Source organism: Taeniopygia guttata, chromosome 2 (assembly GCF_048771995.1).
Source record: "Taeniopygia guttata chromosome 2, bTaeGut7.mat, whole genome shotgun sequence".
NCBI classification, from domain to species: Eukaryota; Metazoa; Chordata; class Aves; order Passeriformes; family Estrildidae; genus Taeniopygia; species Taeniopygia guttata.
The window spans coordinates 147552103-147572858 of NC_133026.1; the positions used below are offsets into that span (position 1 = coordinate 147552103).

At 38.6% G+C, this 20756-nt stretch overlaps 1 protein-coding gene across 14 annotated transcripts in view; it reads right to left on the reverse strand.

The window, feature by feature from the left end:
- Positions 1-20756, reverse strand: part of PTK2 (protein tyrosine kinase 2) — a 188618-nt gene that overhangs the window by 55306 nt on the left and 112556 nt on the right. For 13 of the 14 annotated variants that reach the window (XM_072925052.1, XM_072925051.1, XM_072925050.1 and 10 more), the window contains 7 exons: positions 18718-18797; positions 17180-17242; positions 12496-12550; positions 8776-8916; positions 7971-8048; positions 6848-6955; positions 5797-5914 (listed from right to left, as the gene is read on the reverse strand). In XM_072925052.1, the coding sequence (XP_072781153.1) occupies positions 5797-5914; positions 6848-6955; positions 7971-8048; positions 8776-8916; positions 12496-12550; positions 17180-17242; positions 18718-18797 (643 nt within the window). The remainder of the gene's footprint in view (positions 1-5796; positions 5915-6847; positions 6956-7970; positions 8049-8775; positions 8917-12495; positions 12551-17179; positions 17243-18717; positions 18798-20756) is intronic. The other variant, XM_072925056.1, reaches the window with a different exon arrangement.

Genomic DNA, 20756 nt, shown 5'->3' on the forward strand with positions numbered 1-20756 from the left:
AGAGAGTAAGTCAGCTTTTTGTACACTATATTAAAATCCTTGCCAGTCTTTCTTTGAAAATGGTAATGTGTGTGAGAGCTTGGATGTACATACTCAAGGGTTTTTTTTCCTATTGGATTTTATTAAACCCTTGGCAGTCCTGTGGGGAAGTTACTAATCCCTTAGCAAAACACCTTTTCAGTAGATTGGAGTATGCAGGGAAAGAGAGAAGATGGGTAAGAAAGCGTGTTCCACTCTCTAAATCAATGTAGCTCTGATAAAGTGACTTTAGAGAACTGAGTGGCCACACACTGCAGAAAATGGTGAGGTACACTGTTTAACAAAATAATGTAAACTCTCATTTGTTTTTGTCCCATGTTAAAATTTCCAGAAATTATAGGTGTAAACAACAGTCTCACCTTTGTGTATTAAGGGACTGGTGAAATGCCTGGTACCCCAAAACCACACTCAACATGGCAAAATACACTATTTTGTTTTTTTCTGCTGTCTACAGGTAGAAAAGCATAATTTGGCTCAGCAACATCTGTCTGGTTTGATTTGTCTGATGGAGGGTGTTGAAAAAGAAGTTGCAGAAAAGAAGGGAAACCAGAAGCTGCAATTTCAAAGCCCTGGAGCAACTCAGCAAGGTGGCAAGAGCAAGCACCTGAACTGGGGGGCAGAGCAAGGCCAGTAAGATTATATAAGCAGGTGGGAGATAAAGGTACTGTGATATGTTAGGGTAAGTGATGCCTTTTGGGGAGGAAGCAAAAGGCACAGATCCTCGGAAGTAGCGTGGAATAACAAATATGAGACCAATGGTGTGCAGGTGCAGCCTGGCAGCAAAAGACTGGGGAACAAGTACCCAAAAAAGAGAATGTAACAGGCACAGGAGGTTCAACCTACATGAAACTGGGCAAAAGACACCAAGCTTGAAGGAACAGGCACAGCAGTCCTGCCCACTGCTATGCAGGCCTCCCCAGGGCTGTAAAGAACACTGAAAAGAACCTTAATTTTAACATGACACCTTCAGCTGTCAGCATTAGTTGTGAAATCATCCTAGGTTCTGGTTTACCCCAATTTATGCTGCTACTGCTGGTTGTTCCAATGCTGCTCTTAGATTTGGCAATGGATTTAAGGCTTTAGGTGCTGATTAATCACACATGTCACTGGTGGAACATAGAGTCTTCCTCTGCTTCTAAAGAACTTCACTAAATTGCACAGTTAACCTTATCATTGTGTATTTTTAAATCAAGGTAATGGATGCACAATCAATAAGCAGCTACTCAAAATGATTCTCCTTGATCTTTAATATGTAGCTCCATTGCATGTTAACTATGTTAACTGCATCCTATTCAAACTGCATTCTAAAGATGGAATTTTAATTTCATCTAGGGCTTTGTTTTGGTAGAGTATCATATTTGGGGAATTCAGAAAGATCAGTGAATGATTTCATTAGACTTGATAGGAATGATTTCATAACACTTGCGGGGCCACAATGCTTCATATGTTCAAGGTACTGAGCTCAGATCAGATCTGACTTTTTCCCTCCTCCAACCTCCTAAGAAAGTGAAAATACCACAGGTGGCAACTGCTAGTGTGTGCTGAAGCCAAATACTGCCTATCAAAGAGGATCTAAAGGAGATAAAGAGAGAATCTGACTTTCCACCGTGGAATTAAATTCCCTTAAAGAAGAGAATCTTATTCTGTTCCCACAAGACTCCATTCCACTTTCTGAAGTTTCCTATCAGCGCAGAGTGCAAAGCAAGGGTCATAATAAAATGTAATAAATCATAACAAAACAAAATCTTGATTCTACTGTAATATCAAATCCTTTCTCAGCTCTTTGTGAGATAAGGAGAATGTGAATAGAAGCTATCTTACACTGTGAGTAGTAGGATGATGTAGTCAATGAGCCTGAAGAACAAGAAAAGAAGTGAAGGAAAGGTGAGAAGAATTGAAGCAGTCTGGAAAACTGTGAGGAAAAGATGGGAATAAACAGAGAAAAGGAGAGACTCTGACCCAAGTGAATGAATATTTGCTTCCAGATCCACTGGGAAATCAAGTAGCAGACTGGATCCACCATTCCCAAAACTGTTCCATCTGATTATCCCCCTTTTCGCTGTCCCCTGCTGAATTCCACAGGACATAACTGGCTTTGTGCTCATTTGCATCAGAGCACGAGATCTGGACCCTTGTCCTCTGCTGATGGAGCTGAGAGTTGTGGACAAGGCAGGCTCAGCCCTGGGAAGAAGAAAGGAGCAGCCAGAACTGCCTGGAAGCCACAGCCTGGTGCCTGCAGGGACTGGCTACAGGGACAACACACCCCACTTGTGTCCTGGAGACACATGTCAAGTGCAGGGCTATAAAATGACTGGGGAAACTGGAAAAGCAAGTAGATGTTTAAGAAAAAAACCACACAAAGGTATCCAGGCATCAAAAAAAATTCATACACTATTAAGTAGTACCAGAGGTGCATAGGGGTTGTAGTACTAGGAGGTTGGAACAGATGATTTCTAAAGGTATTATTCCATAATTCTGTGCCTCCTCTATCACTGAATATAATTAAAATAAAAAATAATCAGCATGGAACTCCTGATCCTGCAGACGCCTACATGCTCTGGATACAAACTGCTCACTTCAGGCACTGGTGCCTAAGCTGGTGCTCATCCTTTTACAGTTTATATCCCAAATAAAATACCAAATATTCATCAGTACCCCTGCAGGTCTGAAGTCAATATTTCTAACTAACAGCATCCCAGTTAATGCATATGTTGTTTTTCACAAGTTGAAACCCACAACATTTTTGCCCTATTCTATATTCTTTTACAGAAATGGGATATGCATGGCTGTACTGGGGTTTCCACTGCATTGTCCAGGTGTTTCCATGCTGGACACAGCAGAACCCAGCAGCTGCAGTGCTCCCAGCCAGCCCAGGGGAATGTAAATTGTCCTCTGAAATTATTCTGAAAGCAAAATCAGTGAGGGGCCAAACTACAAGAGGTAACAGTATCCTAAAAATGGGAACACATGTTACCAATCCATTAAAATAAAAATCATGCCCACGGTAAATCTGGGTGAAAACAAAAAGAACTTAAGTGGAGAACTTCACCAACTATTAAGATTTAGTATTTTTGAATACTTTTCTGGGCAGCTTGTTCCAATGCCTAACCACCACTTTGGGGAAGAAATTTTCCAAACATGGAATTTAAACCCCCTCTGGAACATCTTGGGACTGTTTCCACATGTCCTGTAACTTGTTACCTGGGAGAAGAGACCAACCCTCATCTGGCTACAACTTTCCCTCAAATAGTTGTAGAGTGACAAACACCCCAGAACTTAAAAGCTCATAATCAGTTTAACTTTTAAAAAATTTTTTCATTTGTACTTTTGGCCTGTAAGAGGTAAGTGTGATAATGGAAATACAAATATTAAATGTAACCTTTCCACATGTGTATAAAGGTATCTGCAATCAAAATATTTATGAAAAATAAAGCAAACAGAATGGAAAAATGCCAAATACTGTCCAAGTCTTAAACATTACCAAGTGCTCTCCCAAATTAAGAACTGGATCATTAACGGGTAGCATGACAGATATCACAAAACCAGGCTCTGTTAGTAATCAAGAAGGACAATTTATGAGGACACTTGCAATAAATGTAAGTTTACAACAAAGAGGGGATGGGAAAGCTCAAAAGGGGGATAAAACACATCTGTGGGACCAAGAGTTATTCCATTATTTGTTTCTGATGTGTCTTACACTATCAAAGCTCACTGTGGAGGGATCTGGGAACGCAGATCATGATGGAGACAACTCTCCAATGAAATGTTTAATGAATATGTTGGGTATTACTTCAAAAAAAGAAACCTCAGAGAAAAGAAAGCCAGGATTTATTTTAACTAGAGGGGTTTTCTTCATGTATGCATAAAGAGGAGTGCTCCCAAAGCGCTACCTGATGTTCCTGTTCAATCACTGCTCATTTGCTCCGTGTTAAAATTCTGTGTTATAAGAATAGCACACAAATAAACATTGCATTAGAAGCATTGATTTATCCTGCAGTCACACCTACCACAAACCTCAGTGCAAGGCACAGAAAAATCAGAGATTGACCCTCAGAGAGCTCAGTCAGCCTAGAACATGTAGCAGCTGCTGCTAAGAAAGTCAGGTAGGAGCAAGAATTAGCAAGGAATTAGAAAGAAAAATTGCAAATAGAACAGATCAGTTTTGATGGGCACCACCACCACTGTGGAATTGGCAAGGACTGGACAAAGTCCACATGTGCCCCTAAAAGAAAAGCAGAGACAGAGTCAGAACAATCCATTAATTCAGATAAGAGGTTATGTATAGACATGAAAAGTTTTAAAAGATCAACTGTGGCTACAAGAGTTCAGACTGGAAAACAGCCAATCCACTGACATTAGAAGGAAACTTCTGGGAGTGAATAATAAGGCTTGTAGCAGACCCCAAACCATGATTTCTCAGAAAAGAAGAGGCACAAAAGACCTACACTCATGGGCACACACTGGTCTAGTGACATGGAAATCTTGGATCGTGATGCCTGTTTTATTTTTAGAACAATAAACTATTATTATCTCTGATGCTAGCTTATCATTTTAGTGTCTGATTTTGGGGCCAGTGGTTCATCATCACCAAGCTGTGAACCACAGCTGAGTTTGTGTTGAGGGAAGATTTTGATTTGTGTGGAGATAAGGCTGCACAACTCACACAGGTTCTAAGAAAACTGCTTGTGTTGGAGCTAAAAGACACTCACATACACTAAGGGTCAGAAATAACAAAAAACATGCCAATTTAAGAATAATTTGAAAAATTACCACATGCTGCCAAAACATCTAAGACCCTAAGATCACATTTCTTTATTAGTGGATGCTCAAGTTTAAGTCTGGGGATTTTTTGAGCCATACACAGGGAGGATGTTATAGATGGACCTGGAAAGGACCTGAATTATGATAACAACATCACCCCAGGGAAAACCTGGGCAGAAAAAAGCAAGAATGTGGCTAAAAGAGACTCAGTTTCACATTGGAGAGATGTTGGGATAGCTTAGATAGTGTACTTACCTGTACTACAAACACGGAAGAAAATAATTCATTGTTTTAGAAAGCAAGAAAGTTGGATGAATTTCCATGGGTAAAGATGAGAACAACATGAAAGAAGAAAATTTCATTCTTAAGCAGCTTTGCCTGTATGTTTTTCAAAAATTAAATCTGTGTAAAACTGGAAGAATTCTCATGAAATTTAATAAAATTCCCTCTAAAGCAAGGGGTACCTGCAACCTTGTATCACTGCTTGCAGCTTGCAAGATGCTACAAAAACAACTGATAGACACTATAAAATGTATCTCTGCTTTAGTTCTATTTTATGAGAGAAACTCATGAGACCTCTCAAGGTTTTTATTTTTTAATTTGAGATATTTGAGTATCTAGGAGAAAAAAACAAACTAAAAAATTACCAGAAGTCAGAACCTTATCCAAATGCATCCTAACCAACCTCACTGAATTTCCACTTGTATACTGGGAATCATGTTAGACGATAACATGAGTCTTAGGAGTGCCTTTAATAATTACAATTCACTTCTGCCAGTTAAGTTTGGAATTAGTGTAAAGCAGTGATTGCTGACATCAGTCTAAATTCTCAGCCACAAAGCCATTTCTGATGCAGTGACAATTTACTATCAGCGTTTCTCATAGCTCCTCCCTGAACGAAAAGAGCCCCGAAGTGAAGGTTTTTCTGCTACCTCCTGTCTTGTATTTAAACACAGAATGAGCAGCGAGCAGCTGTGAGGATGGAGGTGTCCTTACCTTTCTGAGGCCTGATGATGAAGGACTGCGTGGCCCCGTTCACCAGCCGGCAGTAGCCGTCGATCAGGTCTGCCATGTTCTCTGCAATGGTTAAGGATGGTGCTGTCACTGTCAGAGGCTACAGAAGGGAAAAAAAACAAGGCACCAACAAAGAGGAATTATTGCAGTTGCAAACACTGAGTGGAACAGCTGTGTCATTGCATCAGAACTTTACACACGCCTGCAAAGCGTAAACAGAAGATTGTGGCTGAGCAGGGAGATTCTTGCTTTAACTTTTGTGCAGCAAATTTCAAACAGCAGGTTCAGAAAGCACAACTCACAAAACCTTCCACCTAATGTTTGGGCTTATGAAGTGTAAACCACTGTTGAATACAACTGCTATGACTTTCAGGGTTATAATTAAAACAATTCTGAAGAAGTTGCTTATTTCTGAAAGCTCTCACAGGTGGTATCTTTTTTCCCACCCTCTGCAGCAATTTGTTCTTTGCCTAAAAACAGCCCTTCCCAATTTCAAGAAAGATTTTTAAAAAGTAAAATATGTACAGGGAAAAAGAGATGAGAGACATACAGGCAAGCTATTATTTCAATACCACCAACATTCCTCATTATCTGCACAGATCTGCCACCCTCCCTCAGTTCTGCTCTTCCACTGTTTTCTGGTGCACTGGACCAAGGAAAAGATTTGATTTCACTTCCAGCCCTGCTTCCACGTAACACAAGTGAACAGGTTTTCCTTGTTTCATATTTCCTTCTTACATAAAAGTGGACTTGCACTGTTTCCTCTCTAGGATGCAGTACATATGCACAGGCTGTTATTAAATTGCATTTAAGAGCTACTGTTTTCATATTAAGCTTCTTCTATGAGTATCAGTCTACAAGCACCAGATGCAAAACATAAAACACGTAATGAACTTTAAATCTATTTTAAAACCAAACCCAGAACAAAAGTCCAAAATAGAAAATATCCACGTTAGGAGTATTTTACACCCCACGACTTGCAAGGAAAAACAAAGCAGCAGGTTTATCACCACATACAAAATCAGTAACATACCTCAGGGGCACCTGCTATCTTGAGTTGCAACATCCCTTTTCTGTCCTTATCTTCACTGCTTGAATACTGAATGGTTTGCACTTGATTGAAATCTGCCAGATGGGTTGGCTGCAGAAAGACAACACCAAAAAAAAGAGAAAATCAAAATTACAGCAAAATAGCCTGCCTTGATCCCTGGTGTTGCAAAAGCACTTTGATACCCAAACTACACATGCAGAAATCTGTTCTCTGTTTCTTTGTGAAGTTTCAGTACCACTCAGAACACACAGAAACATCCAGGGTGGCTGGGAAAGGAACCGCTGTGCCCACAGAGGTCAGTGTCGAGCAGCACCAGGAACGCTCTGAACTGGGAACAACCTCCTGGGTGTCAACAGGGGAAACTCAACAGGCTGAAACCACATGGAACCTGCACTGACACCTTCCCAACATCCTCCAGACTGCTGTAAAAGGTTTGTTCTTAGCTCTGTGTTCCCGATTTCCCCATATTTTCACTGCTTTTGGATTCACTTCAATAGAAAACTGGACATGGGCTCAGCTTGCTGTGATTGTAAAGTTGCCAAACGTTTTGCTGAAGGATCTGTCTGGACAGAGCACCCTTGCACCATGGGGGTGCACAGGAAATACTGAAATACAGCTGGAATCAGGTGAGGAATCCAGTAAGGAAAAATCCAGCTGGAATCAAGTCAGGAAAAGGCTGTGAAGGATATGAAGACATTAAATAAGCAGTGCTTGCACATATGTGCTCACCAACTGGTTAAACTAGCTCTGCATTTACTCACTCCTAAGAAAGAGAACAACTCAGAATAATTCACATTTCATTGGTAAAAAGTCTCCACCAATGCTTCAGATCCTGCAAGCGAGCACTTCACTGGTAGAAAAGCCAACAAATGCAGTGCTAAAGCTGACACAGTCTCTGTACCTAACACCAGGGCCTTTCCTCTGATCCCAAATCACAAATTAATATCTGATTAAGAGCTGTACATGCTGAGAGCTCCAGGCTCTGCTGTGTTTAACCCAGAGACCAGACTGGTCACTCCCCTTTCTGTGACATCCAGATCACAAGAGGTCCTGGCTGTTAACAGAGTGACTGAGAAAAAAACCCACAGAACAGAAGCAGACTTACATTTGCACCCTTGTCTGTCAGATAACTGATTCCTTCTTCTGGGCCAATTGCCAGTTCCACTGAAATAATCCAGCTTGACTTGGGAGTCAAAGGAGAAAGACAGGGCAGAATTTCATTAGTAAGACAAGACCTTGCTATGGAATACTGTAATCCAATGTGGTAATTACAGGTTTTAGTAATTAATATCTAGAAGCTTTTCAACTCTTCAAATAAAACTGTATTAAAATCAAGTAATTCTGTAAGTGGCAACACCCCCCATGACTGGTTTCCTGGGGATCTCTGCGACTCAAACTGCATTTCCATGTATTTTATCTTAGGTCTACATGAGAACTGTGGGTTTCCTATATTTCCTATGTTTCCTCTTCTCATGAACATTGTCATTCAAGTTCTAATTTCTGCTGGAGTCTCCATTTTCACAAACTTTCCAAACTTTGAGCCCTTCTTCAAAATCTGCTTGAAATGGGTAGAGATTAACAGGTATTAGGTGAAAATTTACCAACAGAAGTTGAGAAGATTCATTTCCTTTTTGAAACAACTGAAAAAAATGCTTTGACTTTCACAAAGCACCTACAAAAATATTTTTATTTTACATACAATTCTTACCCAAGTAATGAATGATGATTTTTTTAAACAGTCAATGGAGAAAGTTCTAAATAAAATCAATAAATACCATTTGCAAATGAAATCAAATTGTCTCTATATGAAAAAAAGGATGTAAGCAAAATATTATTCCAGAACCAATCAAAAGCAACTGGACTTAAAACTCCAGAATGTATTCTAGTGACTGTCACATTCCTCTACTTACACCAAGAGCACACTTGAAGCATTCCTTGTCAAATCTGTACACTGGAGAGAGGATCTCAAAGAACTTCAAAATACTTTCTTCTCTGTTGAGGTTGGCAAATTGTCGAAATGTTTGTTGGATTAATTTCCGTAGTGTTTTGGCCTGTGTATTAAAACATTTGGAGAACAATTATTTTAAATCTACTAGCTGAGGGATATTTTAAATTTTTCGGTCACTTAGTAGTACTAACAGTGTCTTTATCAATGAAATACAGACAATTCTCAAGGAATAAAAAAAAGCTTCGAAATGTAAGCAGCGGCTCTGCCTTTAACTTCTGCTTAGGATCAACATTATTTCTGCTGTATCACAGAGAGGATATCTAACTAATAACATTTTTAATAACTTATAATAGAAGACCACATGTTAACCCTTCCAGGAATATTTGTTCTAAATTCCTGATTTCTCTCAACTTCTGAACTGTGTCCCAATTAAAAAAAAAACCCAGAATAATTTGTATCTTCATATAAGCTTTTAAATCTAAATCACCAGTCACTCTCTTACCTGGCAGTAACAAGCTAGCTGTAGCTGTATCTTAATTCTGCACACAATAATTTAGACTATCCATAACAAAGTGGATTCTTTCAGTCTGATAATAAGCAAAAAAAACTTCAATATAAAAAGATGAAATTTAAATAGTAGACTGAATGTAAAAAGTAAACTTAACAATTAAATTAAATTATATTAACTATGTTGTCTAACACTTTATTACCTGTTTTCAGGGTACAAATAACCACTTAGAGCAGCACAAAGGATAGCTAAACTGACACTTTAAAAAAATGAATTACCTGCCTGTACATAATGTACAATCCCTTAGAGGCAGCCAATTATATGAAAATAAAAGCAGGGCCTGAGAAGCAGTAACTCTGAGATGCCCCCAATCTGAACAAGCCATCAAGAATTGTGAATAAAAACATCTGTCTAAAGTGACTGAATGGCCTTTAAAACTCCATTTCCAATACATCTTCACCCTAGCAACAATGACAGAAAGCAAAACCATGCTTATCTTCACAATATGTCAAGGTTAAGACAGGCATTACCACTGTCCCTCCATGCAAAGACATCTGAATGTCCCATTTTAACAGCAGTCAAACTCTTTATTCTCCCGCACTGCCTGTTAACAGCCCCAGGCACGACAAAAATACCAACTTCCTTTTGTCGTTAGCACTTCCAGGCAGATTAGACACTCATTCTTAGAAAGCCTTTGCAGAACGTTCAGAAGTCAAAATAGCCAGAAATGTTTCTGTGGAGTGTTTAGCAGCAGCAGTAATCCAAGGGAGCTGCATATTCACAGAATGATCAGTTTTGCAATGATGCATACACAGGCTGGAAAAAAAGCCTTCTCAGCACACACTATACTGCCAAGTTAACAAAGAAATCTGTAACTTTGGTGTAATTTCAAATTATTTTGTCAATTTAGCAGACCCAAATATCAGGTGGAGGCTGCAGAGCCTTTGGCAGTCAGGAAACGGTCCCTGGTGCACCCAGAGCTGCCTCAGGCTTTGTTAGGACAAAACCTCTGACACTCTACACTGGACCTCCCTGTTATCTTTATTTTTAAAAAGAAAACCAACTTCAAGGCAAGTGCAAACCACAGCCTTCCCTTGTCAATGGCAAATACCAGGAGCAAGACTCAACAAAATCAAAAAGCATTTGCCAGCTCAAGGTGTTCGAAGTGTTTCAGCCACTCAGTTGATGAAAGATACTTTATGCTGCCCATGGATTGTTTTCCTGACCAATTCCAGCATCACACTTGCAGCCAGGAATACTGGTCTATGTTATCTGGCTCTTTTCAGTCCACCAAGAAGAACTGGTCACTTTAAGATCACGAGCAAGATGTAAAGATAGAAAGTCCATTAGAGTCACAGGCTGGTTTGGTTTGGAAGGGACTTTAAAGCCCATCTTATTCCACCCCCCTGCCATGGGCAGGGACACCTTCCACTATCCCAGGTTGCTCCAAACCCATCCAGCCTGGCCTTGGACATTTCCAGGGATGGGGCAGCCACAGCTGCTCTGGGCACCCTGTGCCAGGCCCTCACCACCCCCACAGGGAACAATTTATTCCCAATATCCCACCCAGCCCCACCCTCTGCAGTGTGAAGCATTCCCTGTGTCCTGTCACTCCATCCCTTGTCCAAAGTCCCTCCCCAGCTCTTTTCCAGCCCCTTTAGGTACTGGAAGGAGCTCTCAGGTTTCCACAGAACCTTCTCTTCTCCATGCTGAACAGCCCCCAAACCTCTTCCATAACAGAAGCATCTATCAGAAATATCTGCAAACAGCAACTTCAAGCAAAATACACTGAAAACTTGCTCTTAAAAGTATTTCTAAGAACCTTTGTTTTGTTCCCCCTCTGTGTTTGTTCAACGCAGAGAGAATTGAGAGAAATAATTAATTTTATATTTCACAGCTATTGGGAACCCTCCTTTGCCTGCCTGTTCAAATTCCCTGTTTTTCACCAAGTGGAAGAGCAATTTAAGGATTTGGACCGATCCTGTACTATTTTGAATAGGGATTTCATTTTCCTTGAAAAGCAGACACACTTCTCCTCCCCTTGTTTTTCTTCTTCATATGTCCAATTTTTTTTTTTCATGTCTTTACAAGGTTCCCACTCAGCTTCACCTTCTGGCAACTCTTGCTACTTCTTTCTGCTATTCTCCCCACTTCAGGATTTCCACAGTGCAGTTTTCTCGGTCAGTCAGTTTTCTGGCTCCATAATATTATTTTTGAGACAGTTATTCATACTTTTACGTCTGGAGCCTTTCACCACAATTTTTCCCGTTAGCAGAAAATAGAGTTTCAGATAATTGCTTAAATTAAAATGCAGAGGGGATTACTTAAATCCACTTGACTTCATAAGCTTCTGATTTTCAAAAGTCTTTTGAAACAAAACCTTGTCATGACAGACCTTTTGTGTTTACCCATTTAAATTACAATGCAGGTTCTTTCCAAATCTCAAGTTGAATTCTATTATTTCTACAAAGCTCCACTGCTTACCAAAACCAGCTCCAAAGTAGCAATTTATGATTTATACTTTCATGTATGAACTGTAAGAGACATTTTACCAGGACATTCATATTGAGGCAGCTGTAAATGTAAAATACTTGGTGACCATTCTTAATCCCCCTTTTCAATACACGTTGAGAAAAATTTGCATTTTTTACTTTGAGAACATATGGACTTCAATGGGAGTGAGATTCAAGTAACGTTTATAGTCTTAGCTAGGATTAACCTAAGCAGAAATTACTGAAAATCTTCCTTTAATAAGCTGGATTCAGTCCTGAGCAAGGAAGGCATCAAGTTCCCAGTAAAATATTCTTTTTTCTTTCATGTTCCCTTCCTCTTTCTCTAGAAGTCTCATTTTTTATTTTAGGGAAGGGGGAAAAAAAAAGTTATTTAATCCAAGAGGCACCAAGGACTGGTTTTGCACTTTAACCCCAGGGTTTGAGAGGCAGAGCTGTGCCCCTCTCACAGCAGCTCAGCAAGGCCCTGTGAATCACTTTATCCTTGTCCTGCCAGCTGCATGACTGGGATTCAGATCCCACCAATCCCATAGACAGCTTGGATGTTTTTTCACAAATCAAAACTGCACAGCAATTCCCTTCGGACTGCACAGTGAAATAATAATGCAATTTTCACATTTCTGACACTTTACAGCACTACAGGATTGACTGGGACTATAATTACCTTCACTGAATCTAGTAAACTCTTCGGGAAAAACCGTCTCAAGCCAACATCTTTCCTGAAAGAAAAAAATACACACAGTATTAATATCAAAAACATTGTGCAGTATCATATTTCTCTTTTCAAGGTGGTACTTTTGGTCCATTTTTTGTTTTGTTTTTTAACTAGCATATACAATTACTAAACCATTTACCCAACAAGGTCCCTGAAAACCTCAGAGTAACAAACAGACTACCATTAAAATTCTAACTAGAGCCACACCATATCAAATGTGGCACAGCAGCATCTTCTAGTTTAAATCCCAAAGGATATTGAGGATATTGTTGAAATTGTAGAAATATTGTTATATTCCAATTATTATTTACCCAGGTATCTGTGTGGAAAGTTTGTTATTTGAAATGGTGGCTTGGGCACAGAGGAGTTTTGAGAATAAAACCTGTTATTTGTGCATGTTGTAATAATTTTAAACATATAGAAAAAATATTCTTACAGCATGCAGTCAGGTGAGAAGGAAACAACACGGAAGTGGAATACCCTGATAAACCTCTATTAGAATGATGCAGAAGATATAAAAAGAATTATAGAATGGTTTGGTTTGAAGAGACTTTAATGACCATCCAGTTGCCATGGGCAGGGACACCTTCCACCAGAACAGGTTGCTCAGAGCCCCAATTTGGCCTAAGGAATCCAGGAATCCATAAAGGAATACTCATGATATCACCTCACTAAGCATGCTGAGTGCAATTCCACTATTGTTTTACCCTTTGAAGCACTGTAATTGAGGGCTTGTTCAAATTTCTACTATTATCTTTTCCTCATACTGAGCAAATTAAAATTACCAACTTTATCTTGCAAGCAGTCTCACTTTTTGCCACTATAAATCAGGTGACTGTGAGCTCAGAATTTGAAAACTGAATTTATTAAGCTCATGTTCACACTTATAAATTGGGTTGTAACCCTGGTTTGAAAACCAGAGGCAGTAAATATTTCTATGCTCTGATGTGCTGCACATAGCTTATGTCTGACATGTGTTTGTGTCACTACTACTGAACAGCTTCAAAAAAAGGTGCTTGAGAAGTTGCCAATGACATTAGTGCAGAAAACACCACTGTACAACCAAGTACAAAAAACTCGCATTTAAAAAAGGAAAAACTAAGAGAAAAATATAAATAGGAAAAGGATTTAGAGGTCAAAGGTGTTATTGACTTTTTTCCTTTAAATTTAGAATGTTACCATCTCTTTCAAACATTCTTATCTGCTTCTGGAACAAGTATGAAAGTGAGCTTTCCATGAGTGCATGCTCTGAACATCCACAGAAACACATCTGGAATTCTGACACTTGGCAAAGCAAGGAGAAGCCGTTAGCAAGCAGAGATATTCAGGATTTATTTACTGCTACCTGACGGCACAAGAACAAAGCCAACACCAAAGTCAACAGAAAAAGCTCACTCAGAAAAATAAACCAGGGTATTTGTAAAGCTCTCTAAAGATGAGTAGCATACAGTTTCATACTAAAAACATCCTCAGCCAGGAGGAGCAGAATGTTCATGTGCAGCACTGGCATCTGTGCAGTGACAGTAAGCTGCAGGATTATAAAACTTCATAAATGTTAATTCCTTCCATGCATTTCTTCTCAAATGCAAATGATACTTGGTTTATCATCCTACACAGTTAAATGAATCTAACACACTATTACCATCTAAATAATATGCAAAGACATTTTGACAGGGATATATTAGTCTAACATTAAGCATTTCAGAGAGAGCTGGTGCTTCTGAAATGAAGCACCTCCCATAACCCTGGTACCCCTCATCTGAACAGTCTTGCAGCACGTGGCTGCCACAGCCTCATTTGATTCATTACCACGACGAGCTCTAGAGCATCCTTTTATACAGGTCTGGGTGCAACAGAGAAGAAATTCTTATGCAGAGTACAACAGAGCACAACTCTTAACAAAACTTGTTAATAAAGCATTTCCTGTGTTTAGCTGAGACAGCAAATTTATTTACTGGAGGAGAATTTAACAAAAGAACCGCACAGATTTAATGCCCTGGCCAGCAACAATTTATGGATACTTATATATAAGACAATAAGCACTGGAAATTAGAACATACAAACAGTTTTACACAAACAACCCTACAAACTCCTTCCCAGCTGTGCTGTGTGGGGGTGGAATGGCCAACAAGGGAGACACCAACTCAGGGCTCTGGATGAAGGACTCAGCCATCTGGTTTCTGATTGCCAACAAGAGATAACCAGCACTGAGAGCCTGCTTCTTACAGTTCTGCTGTAGCTTTGTACTTAACCTCATCTACTCCAGCCTACTTGTGCGCTTAAATCTGAATTCAATTTTTTTAATGTACAAACTTCAATTGGATTAATAAAACACCAACTACAGATAGGTGATACTGCTTGTCTTATAATGATAAGCAGATTTAGGCAGCATATATCATGTATTTTTCACCTCAATTCAAGTTACAACAAAAAAAGTAACATTAGATTAACATAATAGACTTTAACATGCCTTTTACCAAATTATGGCTGCACCTGTTCCTTCCTACAGCTCCCATTTCTGTACTTATAATTATCCCTGTTCTCACTAACAAGCTTCACATTTATTATGAAGACATTCTTCTTTCACTCCGTGAAGGCCCAACTATTAAAGGCTACTAAACAATTTGATCCCATCTACCATTTCCCATCCAGATCTGTTCTTGTATGACAATCTGATCAAAGACAAATATACATCAAATAGACATCTGACAAAGGCAGGCAAGGAGCAATCACACCCAATGCAAAAAAGGGCCATTTAAAAATTGCTCTCAGCTGGTTAAGTGCCTCATGATGTACTAAAACCAGCAATCCCCCCACAAAAAACACCAAAAAGCTTCACTTGAGCAATAAATATTACTTGTGCAGTTAAACATCTATGGGCTATTAAGGTGGTAAGATCAAATTAATGCATTTTGGAGATCACTGGCACTTTTTGCAGACCCTTTCCAGCTTGTAATTATCTACAGTATAGTCAGTTTAACGTGGTTTTATCCTTCATCTCTCCCAGCTAAATCCCATACAAACTACATCTTGGTTCTCAAAAAATAAAAAACTTTTGAAAAGCACAGTTCTCCACATCCAATTCAACATGGCATTAAGCTGTTACATTTTGCATATCAGGGTTTTGCTTCACTTGCCTGTCACAGCAGCAATTTATTATTCCCTACCAAAGCAGTCACTGTTTGGAAAACACAAACTGAAGGAAAGAAATCACTGTTCAACTGAAAGCAGAGCCACACTGAATCCTCCTGGAACTCTCACCTGTTACAATTATTAATTTATACTTTGTGTGGCCTGTTATGACCCTGCTTTCCTTTGTCTCATTGTTTCCAGTCATTAACCTAATTATTAATGGTTGTAGCTTCTGACTTGCTAAAAAACTGACTTAAAAATACTTTACTCAAGTTTTTACTTGAACATATGTATGCAAACTACACCAACCATAACTCACATACTATCAAATGTTTTTTATATCCCCTTTTAGTCTTGTCTATCTGCTCATCCCCTTTATTTTTATTAGTCTTTTCTCATTTTGTGATGTGTTTCCTCAACCAGAATATTTCTACTAATATTTCTATAGAAATTAAAATATAATATTCTATAGAATATTTTGACAGACAAAAACCTGAAGTCCTTAAAAATTAAATTTTACAAAATCCCTAATTCAAACTAAATCAAAAGTTTAAAAAATCTGGATAAATATAGGAGCACTACAGAAGTACCAAATAAGGAGGCTATTAATCAGTTATCTTTACCTAGTAATATCACAGATCCCTCAAAAATCCTTGTAAACTTATTCATTGTTGTATAAAATCTTACCTTCCTCCTCCAAATGCTCTAATTTCACATCTCTAAAAGTTAGCACGCATTTGTCATTAAAAATAAGATTTAAAAAATCGAGACTTCACTGCTGCAACAACCTTTTATCCCAATTTTTGGTTAAACTGTACAGGATCTTTTCACAAGGGTAATTAGTAGAGATGAGCATATCATTGCTGCATGTATGTCTGAAACTTCATCCACTATATAAATGCAAATAAAACCAGTTTTCAGGTTTTTGCTAAAAAGCTTGTTTGAACTGAAGCCATCTCCTGTACAACATGAACAAGCAAACAAAATATTTCAGTACAAGGATGCTCCTTGGTCTTAAAATTTGGGACACTCAGATAAACAATAACCTTGTTAATTGCAAGGTCACGTCTCAAAACTGCCCACAGTGAGCAAACAGAAACAAAAACAATACCACAAACATTTTCAAGTAACTCAAACTTTACCACAAATGAGTCACAGCTGAAGAATGCAACTGGGCACAGAAAAACACTGAGGAATAAAATCACCTCCCAGCCAGAGTTGGTGAATCCCATAAACATTAGCAAAATTGCTGAAAACCACAGTAAGCCTCCTGATCAAGTTTAAACTACTCCAAACCTGTTTCTCTGGACCAGAGTTAAAGGCACTTTTCCTACTTCTACATCTCAATGGGTTTCATCATCCTTTTCTTACATTAAAGCATCTTAACAACCTTGATGGAACAGAAAAATTACAACAGAAATGTTCTGTCATTGAACTGAATTTATTGTTCCTGATGCAGGGAAGGGACAGTTCAAGCCTCAAGCTAGAACACAATACTTACTCTAACACTTCATAGTTGGACTTCTTTTCTAATGCATTGCCTCTCATCTCTCCGTAGGCTCTCCTGAAGTCAGGAAAAATATTTGAAAGCAACAATTATTGGATAATTCAGCCTAAAACTACAACATCAACATAATCAAAACTCCCACTCAGCATCAGAAAACATTGGCAGAATGAATTCAAAGGTTAGCGTTAAGTACATTATTATTCTACCTCAACAGATCAGATTTTTATTTTACAAATTAACTGCATTTTCAGAACCACTTTAAACTACTGCTGCCACCAAAAGTGACCTAACCTGTCCTTCAGCAGCTCCTTTCTACCTCACACTGCACCTCCTCCTGAGAGCCCTCTGTGCATGGAACAGGGAGAGCCAGGGGAAGCAGGGAATGATGAAAACTGCCTCAATCCAGACATCTTCACATTAACAAGCAAATGAATAAATAGGGAAGCTTTGTTAGGAGAGGGCTGAGATCATCGTTGTCACAGAAAAAAATGGACCAGAAACGCTCATTCTAAAGAGTTTCAGAAGTTCATCTACAAGAAATATCTCATCAAAATGCTTTGAAGAGCCACAGCTTGAGAAGCAGGGAAGGCAGGACCTGGCTGACAACATAATCACAGATTATTACATTCATCACATGTTTTGAAATAAGGCACAATGATTTTGTAAGCGCATAAGGAGTTTGCAGTTACACAAAGAATTTTTGTTTTCTCTGGGGCTACCAGCAAAACTTATAACAAAGGCACCAGGTTCCCCTGTGATACCTAGGAAATTTCATAAACCGAAATTTTGTTTTAATTTGGAAAGCACTGTTCAAAGGACACTTTTATTCTCTCCAAACAAGTTTACATTTGTCATTAATTTCTTATCAATTTTACTTCTTCCCTAATCTCCCTGTGTGAGACATCAGCATAACTAAAGCAAATGTTTCAGGCTGGAAATTCTCCATAAATTAGCAAAACCCAACACATGCATTTCAAAGCTGGGAACTCTCTCAACGATCTGTTAATCTATTTATCTTTATTTTCCAGCTGTCTATACAGTTGACAAGAACACCAAAAAAACCCAAAAGGATCCTTAAGATTTAATCATTTCAAACAGCACATTAAAAACTGAGTAAATACAGAGAGGAAAGGTAGCAGCATTTAGCTATAATTACATTCTTTAGCTGCAGGATTTATAGATGCAGAATCATAAGACTATTTACTATATAACACCACAGATGCATTTTTTTAAACATACTTCAATGTACTCTACAGGCTTTTGAATTATTCACATGAAGAATTCACCCAAAAGGCAGTATCAAGATGTAATTAATTAAAATTTCAAAATAATGTTAATTTAAAAATCACTAGAAATTAGTTACAATACAGTCTATTCAGTTTTTCTTCAAACTGCTTCATAGCAAAAAAAAGGTCTTATAATGTTTTATTCAACTCTACTGGTCAGAAATTGATGAACTTTAAGCAGGTTCAAAATTAATGTATATATTCTGTCAGAAAGATGTTGAATAATAAATTAAATTATCAGCTTACCGGATTTCAAGGCAACCTAGTTTCAAAGCAATTTCCTGGTCCACTTGATCTGCTATTTCTAACATATAGTCATTTTTCACCTACAGCAAAAGAAGCAGGTAGGCATCACAGAAAGATCACTTCAGTGCCAACACAGACTAAAATACTCCCCAACAACTTTCAAATGAATACATCTTAATTTTCTGGAATGACAATTCACAGTCCAGGAAGAGAAAAAAGAATTTGTGTTCAGATTCTCCACAAACGAGCTACACTTTTGTAAAAAACACATTTCGACCACAATGAACTTGATTGAAAAATTTCTTGTGTACGTTCATATTGTCTATGTTTTATTAAATATAATCAAAATTCACAGGGACTGAGCAGATGGGTACACCTGCATTCCAGCTGGGAGAAGGCAGGTTGTGTTCTTGGACCATCCTGGTCAACAGGATTTAATTGTCTAGGCAGATCTAATCATGCAAGTAAAACTGATAAATTAGTAAAGGAATTACGGTGAAAATAAAAACAGAAGTAAGCACAGAAGAATGTACAAACTGTACTGCACACTGCCATAAAATAATGCTGAACTAGCGAGAAGAACCAAGAGTGAAACCGGATGGCGACCATCTACAGTAGGAAACACTTCAAATCTTCAGCACATGTCTGGGACTTTTTTTATTTACCAGTATAGATGTGGGCAGAATCCTATTTTTTAGGTAACACTTTCACTACACTGGAGTAAACAATTTATACAGTAACTAACAACAACAAAAAACTCAGGCAGAAAGAGAGAACAGAACCAGCGCCCAAGAACTTCACTCTGCAAATCCTGCACCTTCAGTGACAAATCTCAACAGCTTTTCCTTAACAGCTCCTGGTATCCTCTTATGAAAACATCAAGTTGCTACTGAGATCCTAAAGTTGCAGCAAGTCCCAAAATCCCACAAAAATCCATGTGACTGACTTGTGGCTCAAAGAAGAGATGATGCACTATGAAAGTAACACACTTCACCAAGTGGGTTTGGTGAGTGATGACAAGTTGTGGGAACAATTAGTTCAAACTACTACTGCTATGAAATGCAGGATTTAGCAGGTAAACAAGTACAGCAGTGGATCCAACAGCTGGAGGTGTTCTCCACTCTGCACTCTCCTCAGAACACATGAACATCCACCTCAGCATTCCCTCAGCACCACTGTGGCAGCTGCTCCGGCTCCAAACTACAGACAAATCCCTAAAAACATCCTGGATCTGAATTGCATGGAAAGTTTTAATTTGTTATTGAAAGACATGAAAGAAGAAATATGATAAACTATGCAAGAATGAGAGAATTAATTATTACAGTAGCTGAAACATGAGAAAAAAAGCTTTTTACATTTGAATTCATACAGGCACTCAATATGACAAAATAATAAGCTTTTAACTCTTCTCAATTCAATTCCTACAAATACTAATGAGACAGGAGAATAATTGCCCTTCAGCATCATGTAGTGTGCTATTTGTACACACATATGGAAATAATAATTCTGTATTCCCATAGTAATAGTATACACAGTATGAATTAATAACTCTCCTCTTCATTATGCTCACAATTTTAAATAATGCACTTTAGATTAGATATTAGGATGATTTCTCCACTGAAAGGGTGGTCAGGGATTGGAAACAGACTGTACAGGAAAGTGGTGGAATCACCATCTCTGGAACCATTCAAAGTATGGCTGCAGCCCTTGGGGACATGGTTCAGCTGTGCAAGTGGCAGTGCTGGGCTAGTGCTTGATACTCCAAGTCTTTTACAGCCTAAATGGTTCTATGATCCTATAAACAGAAAAATACAATAAATCACACCAGGATCTCTTTTCATGAGAAAGGATTTTGAACTGCTCCTGCACTGAAACTGCCAGACAGGAGCTCAGGGCAGGTAACTCAGGAATGGAGTTCCAGGCTCCACAAACTGCCATAAATGACTTCTGCAAGCACATGTGGGTGGTGAACAACGGCACAGCCCTCCTCACCCTCAGGTCTACCTGGGGATACCTCAAAATGAAAAAAAAGGGTTGAA